The sequence below is a fragment of the Trichomycterus rosablanca genome, chromosome 6, assembly GCF_030014385.1.
Source record: "Trichomycterus rosablanca isolate fTriRos1 chromosome 6, fTriRos1.hap1, whole genome shotgun sequence".
Taxonomy (NCBI): domain Eukaryota; kingdom Metazoa; phylum Chordata; class Actinopteri; order Siluriformes; family Trichomycteridae; genus Trichomycterus; species Trichomycterus rosablanca.
In genome coordinates, this window is record NC_085993.1 from 15,278,513 (window position 1) to 15,292,719 (window position 14,207).

At 39.0% G+C, this 14,207-nt stretch overlaps 1 protein-coding gene across 1 annotated transcript; it reads left to right on the forward strand.

Moving 5' to 3' along the window:
* Positions 1-5,591: 5,591 nt before the first annotated feature.
* snrpb (small nuclear ribonucleoprotein polypeptides B and B1) lies at positions 5,592-10,091 on the forward strand. The gene is made up of 7 exons (XM_062996649.1): positions 5,592-5,712; positions 7,884-8,035; positions 8,120-8,231; positions 8,320-8,472; positions 9,275-9,413; positions 9,696-9,821; positions 9,910-10,091. The coding sequence occupies exons 1-7, from the start codon at positions 5,710-5,712 to the stop codon at positions 9,945-9,947; spliced, it is 723 nt and encodes a 240-aa protein (XP_062852719.1). The 5' UTR covers positions 5,592-5,709; the 3' UTR covers positions 9,948-10,091.
* The last annotated feature ends 4,116 nt before the right edge of the window (positions 10,092-14,207 follow it).

Below are 14,207 nucleotides of genomic sequence, written 5' to 3' on the forward strand. Positions count from 1 at the left end.
GGATGTAATGACGACTCAGGAAGTATGTGTTAGCCCTCACTCCATGCTATTAAATGGGAATTGGCAGTGACTAAAAATGGGATAAAATGGGTCGGAAAAAACATCCAAGTAAAAAAGTAAAGTCTTTAAACGTTAGAGCAGAACATGAAACAAACGACTTTATAAAGGCATCGTTTGATTTGTTCGGATGGAGAGCAGTAGGTTGTACGTTTTACACTTCTTCCCACAATTCTGTTGCATGAGCTGTTTATTGTTGACAGATAATTAGCTGGACTACTTACCTGCATAATCATGTTTCTTCTTAAATGTACTCACTTAATAACTTACATACTGTAACAGTCTACAAAAATTCCACATTCATTTTTTGGTATACATTTCAATTCTGAGGTTTTTGCACAGTACCGCACAACAGGGTGCATTTTAATTGAATTTAAATCCGTTTATCTCTGCATGTTCATGTTCCCTTCAATGTTTTAAAGTGAGCCAGTTTTTGTTCATTGTGTCTGAATGTGCACTTGTCACTTTCCAGCTGAGTTGATCAATCATGAGCAGTTTAATCACTTTTAAAACTGTGCTGTAAAGCTCTGTCCCTTTAAACACCCTTTTACGCTATAATGTAAAGAACAGTGCTTAAATGTGGTCAGCAGTTATGGATTACTGGCCAATTTTAGTTTTCTTGTCATAGTGGATGCTTTCTTTCATCTACTAGAAGGTTTCTTGAATTTTTTAAAGGCAGTTATTACATTATAGCTGAGATTTTCTTGTCCTTAGGAAATAGCCTTGTTTTGCAAAGGTGGATGTATATTGTGTATATAAATACTGTGTTAATATAGAATTTCAAAGAAATTGTTAGAAAGTGAAATATTCTGGCTGCATATTTTAAAGAGTTTTTTTTCTTTTTTAATATCCTTTGTTTTACTCCTAATTTAGTTATTTCCCACCCCCACATTTACCGCCCCCACTCTAAATGCAGAGGGCCACAGATTAACACCTGCCCTCTTTAACACGTGTGCAGCCACCAACTGTTTTAACACATACAGCCTTTTAACACATACAGAGGGGCATTATATACCCTGTACTCCTCTGTTGCTAGAGCCGACACCCTTGCCCAGAGAAGAGAAGTCAACGTTGCAGTGGCAATGAGGTGTTCTGGCCTTCTTTCCCTCAGACACAGCCATGTGTCTGTAAAGTGTCCAGCTTGTCCACAGTGCTAAAACTCAAACTCTGGTTGCTGTAGTGGTGGGTAGTAGTGAGCTATTGCATTAGACTGCTGCACTGCTTGAAGTGGCACAGACACAAATACTAAGCTAGTACAGCACAGATGCAGATATCTGAAAATAATTCATTTTTATTGATCTTTATGAATTTTGCCTGTGAAATCCCCATATTCCCAAATGTCAAAACCCTACTGAGATTATGTGGGAGCGCAGTGATAAAAATGTTATTACGTCGGTCAGTTATTACCGGGCCACACAGAAAGAATAAATGATTAGAGATCACTACAAGAGCAATTCAATTTCCAATAGTCTTGTAGTGTTGTCCCCAATCACCACTAGGTGGGAGCAGCGTCTCATTGCAGCAAAAAAAGCCCAGGATTCACACTGATTTTCCATTCTATAGATATTCTATTTTAACACCCCCCCCCCCCCCCCCCACCCCCCCCTCCCGGCCGGTCCGTTAAATCATATCTTATATGAAACCAGCCATGGTGCAAAAGAGGTTGGGGACCGGGGACCGCTGTTCTAGAACACTTCAGTTGTAGAAATGTGTTTATGATATCATGTGTACTTTGTTTTTAAGGTAACCAGAAAGCAGCTGTTTTAATTGTTTATTTTGCAAAGTCCAACATTTTGAAGAAATACTAGTTTTTTTTATAGCCTTGGAAATTACTGTAAAAAAAATCAAATGTCCAGAATTGTCAAATGAACGATTTACGTTTACTGCATTTAGCAGAGGCTTTTATCCAAAAAGACTTACAATTGTGACTGAATACGACTCAAGCAATTGAGGATTAAAGGCCTTGTTTAGGGACCCAACTCTGGCAACCTGGCTTGAACTATAACCCTTCTTATTACTAGTTCAATACCTTAACCGCTGAGCTACCACTGCCCTTCAAACCAATTACTATAGCCAAAAGTAAATATACATATCAGACCTGAGATGGTTTACTATTGTAGGATATTTGCTAATGCAGCTTTATGGTCCATAATGGAGTTAATTGGACCAAGGCACTTTTGTCAGTTAATCAATGTCCTAATTATTCATTTACAATCATTCTAATGATCATTAGTTATGTACAGTGTATCACAAAAGTGAGTACACCCCTCACATTTCTGCAGATATTTAAGTATATCTTTTCATGGGACAACACTGACAAAATGACACTTTGACACAATGAAAAGTAGTCTGTGTGCAGCTTATATAACAGTGTAAATTTATTCTTCCCTCAAAATAACTCAATATACAGCCATTAATGTCTAAACCACTGGCAACAAAAGTGAGTACACCCCTTAGTGAAAGTTCCTGAAGTGTCAATATTTTGTGTGGCCACCATTATTTCCCAGAACTGCCTTAACTCTCCTGGGCATGGAGTTTACCAGAGCTTCACAGGTTGCCACTGGAATGCTTTTCCACTCCTCCATGACGACATCACGGAGCTGGCGGATATTCGAGACTTTGCGCTCCTCCACCTTCCGCTTGAGGATGCCCCAAAGATGTTCTATTGGGTTTAGGTCTGGAGACATGCTTGGCCAGTCCATCACCTTTACCCTCAGCCTCTTCAATAAAGCAGTGGTCGTCTTAGAGGTGTGTTTGGGGTCATTATCATGCTGGAACACTGCCCTGCGACCCAGTTTCCGGAGGGAGGGGCTCATGCTCTGCTTCAGTATTTCACAGTACATATTGGAGTTCATGTGTCCATCAATGAAATGTAACTCCCCAACACCTGCTGCACTCATGCAGCCCCAGACCATGGCATTCCCACCACCATGCTTGACTGTAGGCATGACACACTTATCTTTGTACTCCTCACCTGATTGCCGCCACACATGCTTGAGACCATCTGAACCAAACAAATTAATCTTGGTCTCATCAGACCATAGGACATGGTTCCAGTAATCCATGTCCTTTGTTGACATGTCTTCAGCAAACTGTTTGCGGGCTTTCTTGTGTAGAGACTTCAGAAGAGGCTTCCTTCTGGGGTGACAGCCATGCAGACCAATTTGATGTAGTGTGCGGCGTATGGTCTGAGCACTGACAGGCTGACCCCCCACCTTTTCAATCTCTGCAGCAATGCTGACAGCACTCCTACGCCTATCTTTCAAAGACAGCAGTTGGATGTGACGCTGAGCACGTGCACTCAGCTTCTTTGGACGACCAACGCAAGGTCTGTTCTGAGTGGACCCTGCTCTTTTAAAACTCTGGATGATCTTGGCCACTGTGCTGCAGCTCAGTTTCAGGGTGTTGGCAATCTTCTTGTAGCCTTGGCCATCTTCATGTAGCGCAACAATTCGTCTTTTAAGATCCTCAGAGAGTTCTTTGCCGTGAGGTGCCATGTTGGAGCTTTCAGTGACCAGTATGAGAGAGTGTGAGAGCTGTACTACTAAATTGAACACACCTGCTCCCTATGCACACCTGAGACCTAGTAACACTAGCGAGTCACATGACATTTTGGAGGGAAAATGACAAGCAGTGCTCAATTTGGACATTTAGGGGTGTAGTCTCTTAGGGGTGTACTCACTTTTGTTGCCGGTGGTTTAGACATTAATGGCTGTATATTGAGTTATTTTGAGGGAAGAATAAATTTACACTGTTATATAAGCTGCACACAGACTACTTTTCATTGTGTCAAAGTGTCATTTTGTCAGTGTTGTCCCATGAAAAGATATACTTCAATATCTGCAGAAATGTGAGGGGTGTACTCACTTTTGTGATACACTGTAACTCTGAAAGTACAGATGACTTACACTTTATTTTCTTATCTTATTTACAAAAGCATTGTAAATCCTGTAACAATTTGCTTATATCTAATTATAAGTGGGTGTAATATTTTCAATTCATTTTATTTTTCTTATGTGGACGTGTACAGTTAGTTGATTCCTGTCAACATGTTTATTCTAAACTGACGAAATAAATCAGTGATGCATTACTCCTGGTGTGGTTGATGTGGTTATGTTGTATTGCATGTCGTAAGTGTCAATGATTAATAAATATTATTAATTATAAAAGTGCAATTTAAGTAGTACAAATAATTGTGTACTACAAATAAAAAATGAAAGTATTTCCAGTTTAATTAAAAGCTCAGATGGGTTTGCAAAGCAACATATGTTAATAATACATGTTCATTTCACTACATTCGTGCCTTTTAATGGAAAGAGTTCTTCTAACATCTGACACAGCCTGGACCGGCTACCTGTTCATCACAAGACTTCACACAATTCCACTAATCCACCTACATGAATACGAACGAAGAGGAAGAACGTACTAATCTCCAGAGACAAAACTGCAAAAAAGAGTTCTCATAACATTAATATACATTCACCTGCAGTTACAAAATTAATTCATTCATTTGTCCATTCATTTATTTGCATTGTGCTTGTGCATTCTCTCGTTTGTTTTAACTGATTTTAAAAAATAGAAGTGAATATTTTTATGAATATCCATGCTGTTTTTGACCCAAGCCACCTGAAATGTATTTGATCTTGGTATTAGGTTGTAATTTTGCACCAAGATGAAATGCAGCAAGAGATTTAATTGTATAGGGCAGAATTTATCTTACGAAGCAGCATGTGGGGTATTAACACCGGACCAAATACCATAACCCACTCCAATGTTGCTTAGGCCAGTAACATCTACAGTATAATAATAATAATAATAATAATAATAAAGCTGCTGATGTTACACTAACCTATTTAATAGTGGTTTTGTGTTATCTGTAATATCTTTAAATTATGCAGTTACATTTATCAAGTATTGATGGCTTTCATAGAATGCCTTTGTCATATGTACATATACATGTTTTTTCGCATATCCCAGCTTGTTTGGAAGCTGGGGTTAGAGCACAGGGTCAGCTATTGTATGGCACCCCTGAAGCAGACAGGGTTAAGGGTCTTGCTTAAGGGTCCAACAGTGGTTGCATGGCAGAGCTCAAATTCACACCCATAATCGTCCGATTCTTAGCCCAAAGCTCTGCTCACTAGGCTACTACTGTCCCATTGTTATAGATCTGCTTTTACTATAACAGTTTTTACTAACTGACAGCAAGAACATTTTACTGAAAACAAATTCCTAGGAATGTTCTAGAGATGTGTACATAAGCTGAAGCAGTTTAGAAGGAAAGGTTGTAGGAACGTTATTTGTTGGTTATGTTGGCACCAACCCTCTCCACTATATAATATGAAGTAAACCTAATGTTAATAAGCCGTGACCAGCCTTAATTTAATATATTTGGAACATGGTTGTAAATAAGTGGGTGTTCTGGTTTATAATTGCCAACCTTGATTGCGTGAGTTTACCGGACTGAAGCTGTTGGTAGGACCGATTCTCTTGCGTGTCGTGTTTCCGGGGGTGCACATTACAGCCGGGACTCTTTTCCGCTCATTCGCCAATAAAGGAACGACCAAGCGGCGCCAGTCCTGTGGCTTCGCGGGTTAATTTTTGTAAGTTGTTTGGTAGAATCCGAGTTGAATCGGAGCCATCCCAACAGCAACCATGGTAAGATTTGATTTATGCATTTAATCTGTATTTCTCTATTTATGTACTATTATATTTATTGTGAAAATGCAATTGTTACTACAGAAAATTTGATGATAGCTGGTTAGCTGCTGTGCGTTGTAGTTACGTTCAGCGACTCTTTTCGAAACCGGGTAGAATGCAGAAATGTTAAAGTTTTATTCAAGTTTAATGCAAGCTTTGCGTGGAGCTATAATTAAATCAAATAAAGAGTAGCATGGTGTGTTATTTTTTTTTTTTAATTCCTGACAATGAATGGGTACCTGGCTTGCACCGAGATGAAGCTAAATTAGCATTATTGCAATTGTAGCTACATGTTAGTGTATGAACACGTAAAACTAGCTTTACACAAGATTAATAAGCACAAATGAATAAGCTACACCGTTGCTTTTCATCTGAATGTTTTAATTCAACAGAAAATTTTACGCTACATCCCGACTATAGAGCTAAAATAGTTAGCCTAGGCGCTACATGTTGTTAGCTTGGAATACGGTTTACATCAATTAGCTTGCTCTATCGTTTTTAGCTTTTCACTTTTAAATAGTTGCACTTTAGTTGTGCGCTTTAAATACGTGTTCGTATTAAACCAGTAAAGCGAAAAAAATTTCTGTTGTACTATTACTATTTGCGATCAGTTGTGTGTAATGAACTAGCAGCACCAGCTAAGCTAAAGGTCTTGATCAAACAGACACATGCTTTATTTTTTAAGCTTTTAAACTGCTAATCGCATGTAGTGTCCCCTTAAAATTCAACGCACACAATGCCGTGAATTTCATATCAACACTTGAGCTATAACAACATGGATTAAAATGCAAAGACGCGAGAAGATTGAAAAATAGAGGTGGGGTAGCTTTGATTGAATGGTGCCTTAAATCTTATCAAAGAGCATCGAAGTCACAACACGAGATTCCAGCATTAGTAAATTGTGGGATTGCTGTCTGAAATACAAACCTAATCTGCCTATTTCTCAGCGCACTAGTTGCCATCCCATATTTTTCTTACAACTCCATGGTTCTAATTCAAAGTGGAATACAAAACTTCAGGGTTTAGTGAATCAGTTTCTCTCAGTCAAGTCTTCTTATTATGCTGTAGTAGTAAGCAAAACCTCATTTTTCTTCTTATTGGTGGCGGTTTAAAAAGACCAGCAGTGAGCTGGTCAAAGTTCAGTCACACTGAACTGTAGGCTCAGCTGCAAGCTGTACAAACAGCACGGCAAAGCGGTGAAACGCTTACACTTAATAGGAAACAATGGCACAACCAGCACAATTGGTTTTGCAGCATAACTTATGTCAGGAAAAATCTACATCCTTATTGTGGAACTAGTTTAGCTTGTATTGTAACGTTAACTTCCAGTAAGTTTTATAAGTATAATTTATTAGTGATTTTTTTTATTTCTATATTTTTAATATCCCAATGGATATGACTTTCCCTTATCACTAATGAGTTGATTATTTGATTAGCAATGGCGAAAGTTTGCATCTCCCCTAATAAACACTTAAGTACTTTTGTTTATTTCTTGTATAAACAACAAAAGTCAAGAAACCCACAACACCAAAAGCGTAGCCCAAAGTGTTGTCTTAATTCCACTCTCCAATGGTGTTGTAGCTTAATTAATTTGTAACATGTTTAGTAATGTATTCTCTATCTAAAGTATTTAGTCAAGTGATGTCCCAAACAAGGTCCCTTTTAAACCCAAAGATAACCCCTTACTGAATTCTAGAGACCTGCATATAACACACTAAACAGTGTTAACTTGAATAAGTAAAGTTTGTGGTAAAATATCCAGTCAGTGCCTATAAACAACACTATATTGCAGCTAGGCTGATAATTTAATAACCTACATTTTACAGCCTCAAATAAACTTGCCTTGCCTTCCCTTACATTGTACTCTGCATGAACTTCCACAAATAGTTGATTAGTTGAATTGTTTGACCACATTTGATTACATTGCCTCAAATAGTGTAAAGAAAATTGTCAGTGTTTGTGAGCATAGATTGTGTAAATGTGCTAAACAAGAAGAAAACTGCAAATCGTACATGTTTATCTGGCAGCCACGTTACTCATTTGACAAAAAATGAAATGTATGAATAAATGTGGTATGATTATGTATTTCAAGTAATTGATTGCCTATGCAAATATTGTGTGTTTAACAGACGGTCGGGAAGAGTAGCAAAATGCTTCAGCACATCGACTTCAGGATGCGCTGTATATTACAAGATGGTCGAATATTCATTGGCACATTTAAGGCATTCGACAAACACATGAACCTCATCCTGTGTGACTGTGACGAGTTCAGAAAGATCAAGTAAGGCATTTCATACATTCCTTGGAAATGTGCTTTATCTGGCTCTATGTAGCAATACTAACTGCTTATGTTTGCTTTCTACAGGCCCAAAAATTCAAAGCAGCCAGAGAGGGAAGAGAAGAGGGTTTTGGGTCTGGTGCTGCTCAGAGGAGAGAATCTCGTCTCTATGACTGTAGAGGGACCCCCTCCCAAAGATGTAAGGCTTGTGTAAATTCCAAAATCTGTTCTTTGCCTGTACTTGTTGTTAAATGATTGACACATGCACATCTAATACTCTGTTGCAGACTGGTATTGCCAGGGTGCCACTGGCTGGTGTTGCTGGAGGCCCTGGTGTGGGCAGAGCAGCAGGAAGAGGTGTACCAGCTGGCGCTCCGATGGCTCAGGCTCCTGCTGGTCTTGCTGGACCAGTAAGAGGAGTTGGGGGTCCATCACAACAGGTATGTGTCTTTCAGACTTTAAGAATTCTTAAAGCACTAGTACTTTAAAATAACATACTAGATATTGAAAATCAATTAATCTGCCCCCTCAGTCACACAAACACCCTAATCCCAAATTTTATTTTTTAAAAGACTGAACCCATTAGTCAGCCATTATACCCATAGTAGCTGACATGCCGTTAAGAAACTGACTTAATCTCAATTTGTTTTGATTAGCATGTTCACTTAGCTCTTTTAATGAGTTAACTGCCAACAACAGGAGAAAGTGTTTCTGTTGCTCCACTTGAGTTATTGTGCTGTTGTGTAATTTCCCTTCCACAACACATCTACTCCACTTGGGTGTTAAATATGGTGTTTGTATTATCTTAGTTTATAGATAATTGACCAATCAGCAGTCTGACTGTCTGCACTTTTTCTCGCCCAACCCATACAGCCTGCTTTAGTTCCCTCGGCCCCTGGTCAATAAGGGTGACTACATTTAGCATACCTAGAGTACCTAGAAACTGTACCTGTCACTTGGCAGTGGTAACAGACTAAATGTGTGATCACTTGGTTTCAGAAAATTCTCTACATACCATCACAAATGCCCCCTTCAAAGATACAAGACTTTAGTGTAAACTTAGTTTATATATCTGTGACTTGTGATGAGCTTTTTTTTTTTCATCCCAGTGAAATCTAAAGCTATGTTTATGAACTGTATTTAATGTTGAAATGATTGCTGTGAGTTTGACTTGACTATCCAATACTGCCAGTTATAATTAGAAAACATCTCAAGTTTGCGTGTTTTCTGTTTGCACTTTAGGTTATGACTCCTCAGGCAGGCAGAGGCACTGTTGCTGCAGCAGCGGCCGGTGCTAGCATTGCCGGTGCACCCACACAGTACCCACCAGGCAGAGGTGGTCCTCCACCTCCTCCAATGGCAAGAGGAGCACCACCTCCAGGTAAGATCAGCATGCTACTTTATCAGTTATGAAGCTGCTTTAAATCAGTTAAAAGTGGAACATTCTATCAAAAATCAATCCCCCCGTTCAGTTTGTGGAGTCAAGTGGCGACAAAGCTTCGTGATTCTCAGCCATGATGAACACTTGTGCAAACTGAGACAGATGAAGAGATCTTTTTGCTGCAGGATTACTCTGAGCTGAGAATCACTGTGCTCACCAGAGCTTTGTAATTGCATGGGAATTATGGTCAACTAATGTGTCCCTTTCTTGCATCCCGGTCAGGTATGATGGGTCCTCCTCCTGGTATGAGGCCACCCATGGGCCCGCCTATGGGTATGCCACTGGGTCGTGGTGCTCCTATGGGTATGCCTCCTCCTGGCATGAGACCGCCACCCCCAGGAATGAGGGGTAAGGACTATTTGGTATGTTCAAGTAAAATATGACTGACTTAAGTTATCAAAATGCTGACTTTACTCTTGTGTGTTCTGTCCATCAGGTCCACCCCCTCCAGGCATGCGTCCCCCCAGACCTTGATTTTTCAAGTGGATTGATTGTTGTGAACATTTTGTTTTCCTTGTACAGTACAGGAAACCTTGGATTTGGGCTCTTGTATAGTTCTACGTTCTGTATTTTTTGTTCTTTTTTTAAATAAAGTGTCTAATGACTTTTTTAAGGAAATCTGTTTTTTTTTTGTTTTTTTCTCCCCTCTTCCTTTTGGCTACTTCCAGGGATGGACTGGCCGTCGGGAGTTTTCCCGGTGGGCCGCTCTGTATGTGGGCTGCTGAGACTGAGAGCGTGAAAAATAAATTCAGTTTTAAATATTCCTGAATAATAATCCTGAAGTGTGCATTGGCCTGCCACAGTATCCTCGCTGCATGTCCATTGGCCAATCACAGAAATGTCCCTCCCCCAGGATAAACCGTAATCACAATCACCAGTACAAAAACTATGAACGAGTGCGAGATGGAGAAAGGGTCGAAAAAGCCCGTGATAAAAAACAGAAAAAGCTGCAAGCAGATGCAGAAAAGTGCAGGAAACTGGACAACCTGTTTGGCAGGGAGGAACTACAGCATAGCCAAAGAGCAGAAAAGGTGTAGTTACAGCCCAGCGCCTCTGCTTCGTTACTAGTAATGCCGTTTAAGAAGAGACTGTGGGTTCATCTCAAATGTCGCCTATGCCCTACTTAGGGTACTTCCTAACTAAAAAAACATTTCTTTTAAGTCACTGAATGATTAATAAGTAGTTATCTAAGCTACTGTTGGATATCAGGGGCTTTAAACCAGCCGTTTTAAGGACGAGTTTTGTAAAAGTTCCAACATAGTGCACTACATAGGGCGGTGGATATAATTTGAGATGGTACCGTTAGTCTCTGCTCCTCATCTTGTTCTCTATAATACAGAACGGAAAATGCAGTTGTTCAGGACATTTTTTTAGAGTGATTATGTGCAGAGCTCACATGGTTAATTTCCCTTGTCAACATATAAAGTATTTATTTATTTGCTCATCGGAGCAATGCACTAATTTGGAACAAACGTGAATTACGTGTGAATAAAAGTGCGAAAAAAGCATACTTACCAGTGTTAAAGGTTTAATGAAAGGTTTAATTTTATTTCTTGCGGTTTAATGGGACAGGATGGGGAAATCCAATAGAACCATTTAAGAAATTGTAAGTTTATGTGTGATCGATGGATAGAACTATTAATCCCAAAGGAAAGTGTTGGAAATATATATATTTGTTTGTAGTTATTTTTTTTATTATTTTAATTTTTATTATAGTGAGTTATCAACTTTAGTGGTAAGATAGATGAAAACTATTAATATCAATCATCTAACATTTGATTAGGGGGTGATATGTGTGGCGTGATGTGCTTGTAGTGGGCTGGTCAAGAAAAAAGTCCAGGGCTGAATTTTGTTCCCAGTCCAGCCCTGGCTACTTCCATATATAGGGGTTGCCATAAAAGTTTGTCAGTGTATCGGACTTGGCACAATTTTTATGCCAAATGTTCATGATGCAACTTTTTCTGTTTCTATCCAGGCCTGGAAAAAATGCACCTTCCAATAGCTAGGCTGTTTCACAAAGTAAAAATCTTGGACTTTTACCTGAAGCACTACTGTAGTCTGCAGTAAATGTTTAGAATGGCAATCAATCAATTTGATCAATCCATTTTTGCACCCCTACCATCCAGAAAATGTTATTTCTCTGATGTGAATCATATTACATGTATGGCTTTTTAGGCTTGTCTTTCAGCAAATAGTTTCTTAGTTCTATTCCCATGTGAACTTAACATGTTCTCTGACTTCCTCCCTCAGCCAAAAATTATAAGTTAGGTGAATTAGAGATACAAACTAGCCTGTTAGTGTTTGAACTTGAACTGATGAATTTTGTGTAACCTGTAACTACCTTTCATGTCATGAATGTAATCAAAAAGTGAACGGCCTTAAAAATCAGAAGAACTGGAAGTCATTGAAAATAATTGAATCCACAGTCTTGAGCCACTTGTATGCTTAATTACTATGAAATTGAGTATTTGAGTGTGGTAGTATTTAATGTAAAAATGTGCACAGAGGACATTTAATTTATCCACAGAATGAAGCTGTGTCCAAACCACTTGCCGTCCTGCTAAATGTGTACTTCACCAGTGGTGTTACTGTATGTAAATTGAGACTCCTTCCACTCAGGCAATGCAAACAAAGACTACAGGGTTTAAAACATTCCACAATAGGCTGGTGAACAGGTGAGGGTATCATCATTGGATACAAAAGGAGGATCCACCAGAGGCTCAGTCTTTGCAAGCAAAAATGGGTCATGGCTCACCACTTGGTGCCAAACTTCATGAAAATTATCAGTTTAAAAAATAAAAAAAAAAGTGGTAAATAATATAAGGGGTTCACTGTTTACCATACATAATATTGTGAAAAGATTCAGGGAAGTCAAAAAGCATGTGCTTGACTGGCTTACTTGCAGTGCAAATCTGTCGTGTATTAAAATGTATGATGCAGCATGAAGAGGAGAATCAAGCAATGATGAGCTGCTGAAGTTTTGTATCGAGCAAATATTCGAGAATCTTTAGATTTAAGGTATAATTAATAGGACAGGTTATGTAAACCTGGCAAACATGCCTCTGTCCTTTTTTTATGTTTTAATGGCATTAAATTATACATAATATAAATCTAGGAAGTCTTCTTTATGTTCTTTTTTGAGTTAAAGGTTCAAGAGAATTAAATCACTCCACTGCATTTTACAAAATGCCCAAATGTTAGTATAGTAGGGTATCTTTTTAAAGTGAATGGGGGTTTTAAACTCATTTTTACAATTAACTCCTCTGGCAATATTAAATTACTTAGGATTTGCTTAGTTACAGCAGTAACTGAACAGCAGTTACTCGTGAGGTGGTTTGCCTCGCATTAATAAAGGAGCAAGTGATCTCAGTGATACTTTTCTTTATTGAGAGTTAGAAAAAGTCAAGTGTACTTGAAGCTAATAGTCTGTATGTGGTGAGCCTAGTATTAGACTAATTTTATGAGCAGTTGATATAAACTCTGAATCTCAATGTATGATTTCTCTTTTTAACTTTAAAAAAAGAGTAAGATAGTGGTAGTAGCCTAGCGGTTAAGATACTGGACTAGTAATCGAAAGGTCACTGGTTCAAGCCCCATCACAGTACAGGAAACCTTGGATTTGGCCTCTTGTATAGTTCTGCATTCTGTAATTTTTGTTTCTTTTTTTAAATAAAGTGTCTAATGACTTTTTAAAGACATCTGTACTTTTTTCTCCCTCTCTTCTCCCTTTTGGCTGCTTCCATATATAGGGGTTGCCATAAACGTTTGTCCACATATCAGACTTGGCACAATTTTCATGCCAAATATTCTTTCTGATTCAACCCTTTCTATTTCTATCCAGGCCTGGGAAAGTGCACCTTCCAATAGATAGGGTGTTTCAAAACGTTTTTAGTAGACCTTTACCTGAAGCACTACTGTAGTCTGCAGTAAATGTTCAGAATGGCATTAAATCATTAATTTTTGCACCCCTACCATCCAGAAAACATTATATTTTACTGATGTGTTAAGAGAAGTGTTAAGATACTGGACTAGTAATCGAAAGGTCACTGGTTCAAGAGCCACCACTGCCTGGTTGCCACTGTTGGGCCCTTGAGCAAGGCCCTTAACCCTCAATTGCTTACACAGTATATACTGTCTCAGTACTGTAAGTTGCTTTGGAAAAAAGTATCTGCTAAATGCTTAAAATGAAATGAAATGAGAAGATGTTGAATTGCATTCAGTGCTCTTATTTTTACTTCGCTTTTGGGCGGCACGGTGGCTAAGTGGGTAGCACTGTCGCCTCACAGCAAGAAGGTCGTGGGTTGGATTTCCCAGGTGGGCCGGTCCGGGACCTTTCTGTGCTGAGTTTTCATGTTCTCCCCGTGTCTCCGGGTGCTCCGGTTTCCTCCCACAGTCCAAAAACATGCAGCTAGGCTAATTGGAGACTTTGAATTGTCTTATATGCACCTAGCCGCTAAAATGCACCGACCAGTGCATTGTAGTGCCGGTCCTAAGCCCGGATAAATAGGGAGGGTTGTGTCAGGAAGGGCATCCAGCATAAAAATTGTGCCAAATCAAAGGAAGAAGAAGATTTTTACTTCACTTTTCTTTAGCCAGCTATACACAAGTAGATGCTAAGGTAAAACTTGGTGTTAATAACTCTAAATAATCATCCAAGGTGTCAGTCACTGTTGCTCTGCAGTAAGGACCGTTTGGAACCATACATCAAAGATAACAAGATTTCTGAGAAAGACA

Bases quoted from the DNA above. Each gene is read 5' to 3' on its own strand.
- snrpb (XM_062996649.1), top strand. The intron at 9,414-9,695 runs GTAAGATCAGCA...CATCCCGGTCAG, and splicing joins AAGAGGAGCACCACCTCCAG to GTATGATGGGTCCTCCTCCT. The intron at 9,822-9,909 runs GTAAGGACTATT...TCTGTCCATCAG, and splicing joins GCCACCCCCAGGAATGAGGG to GTCCACCCCCTCCAGGCATG.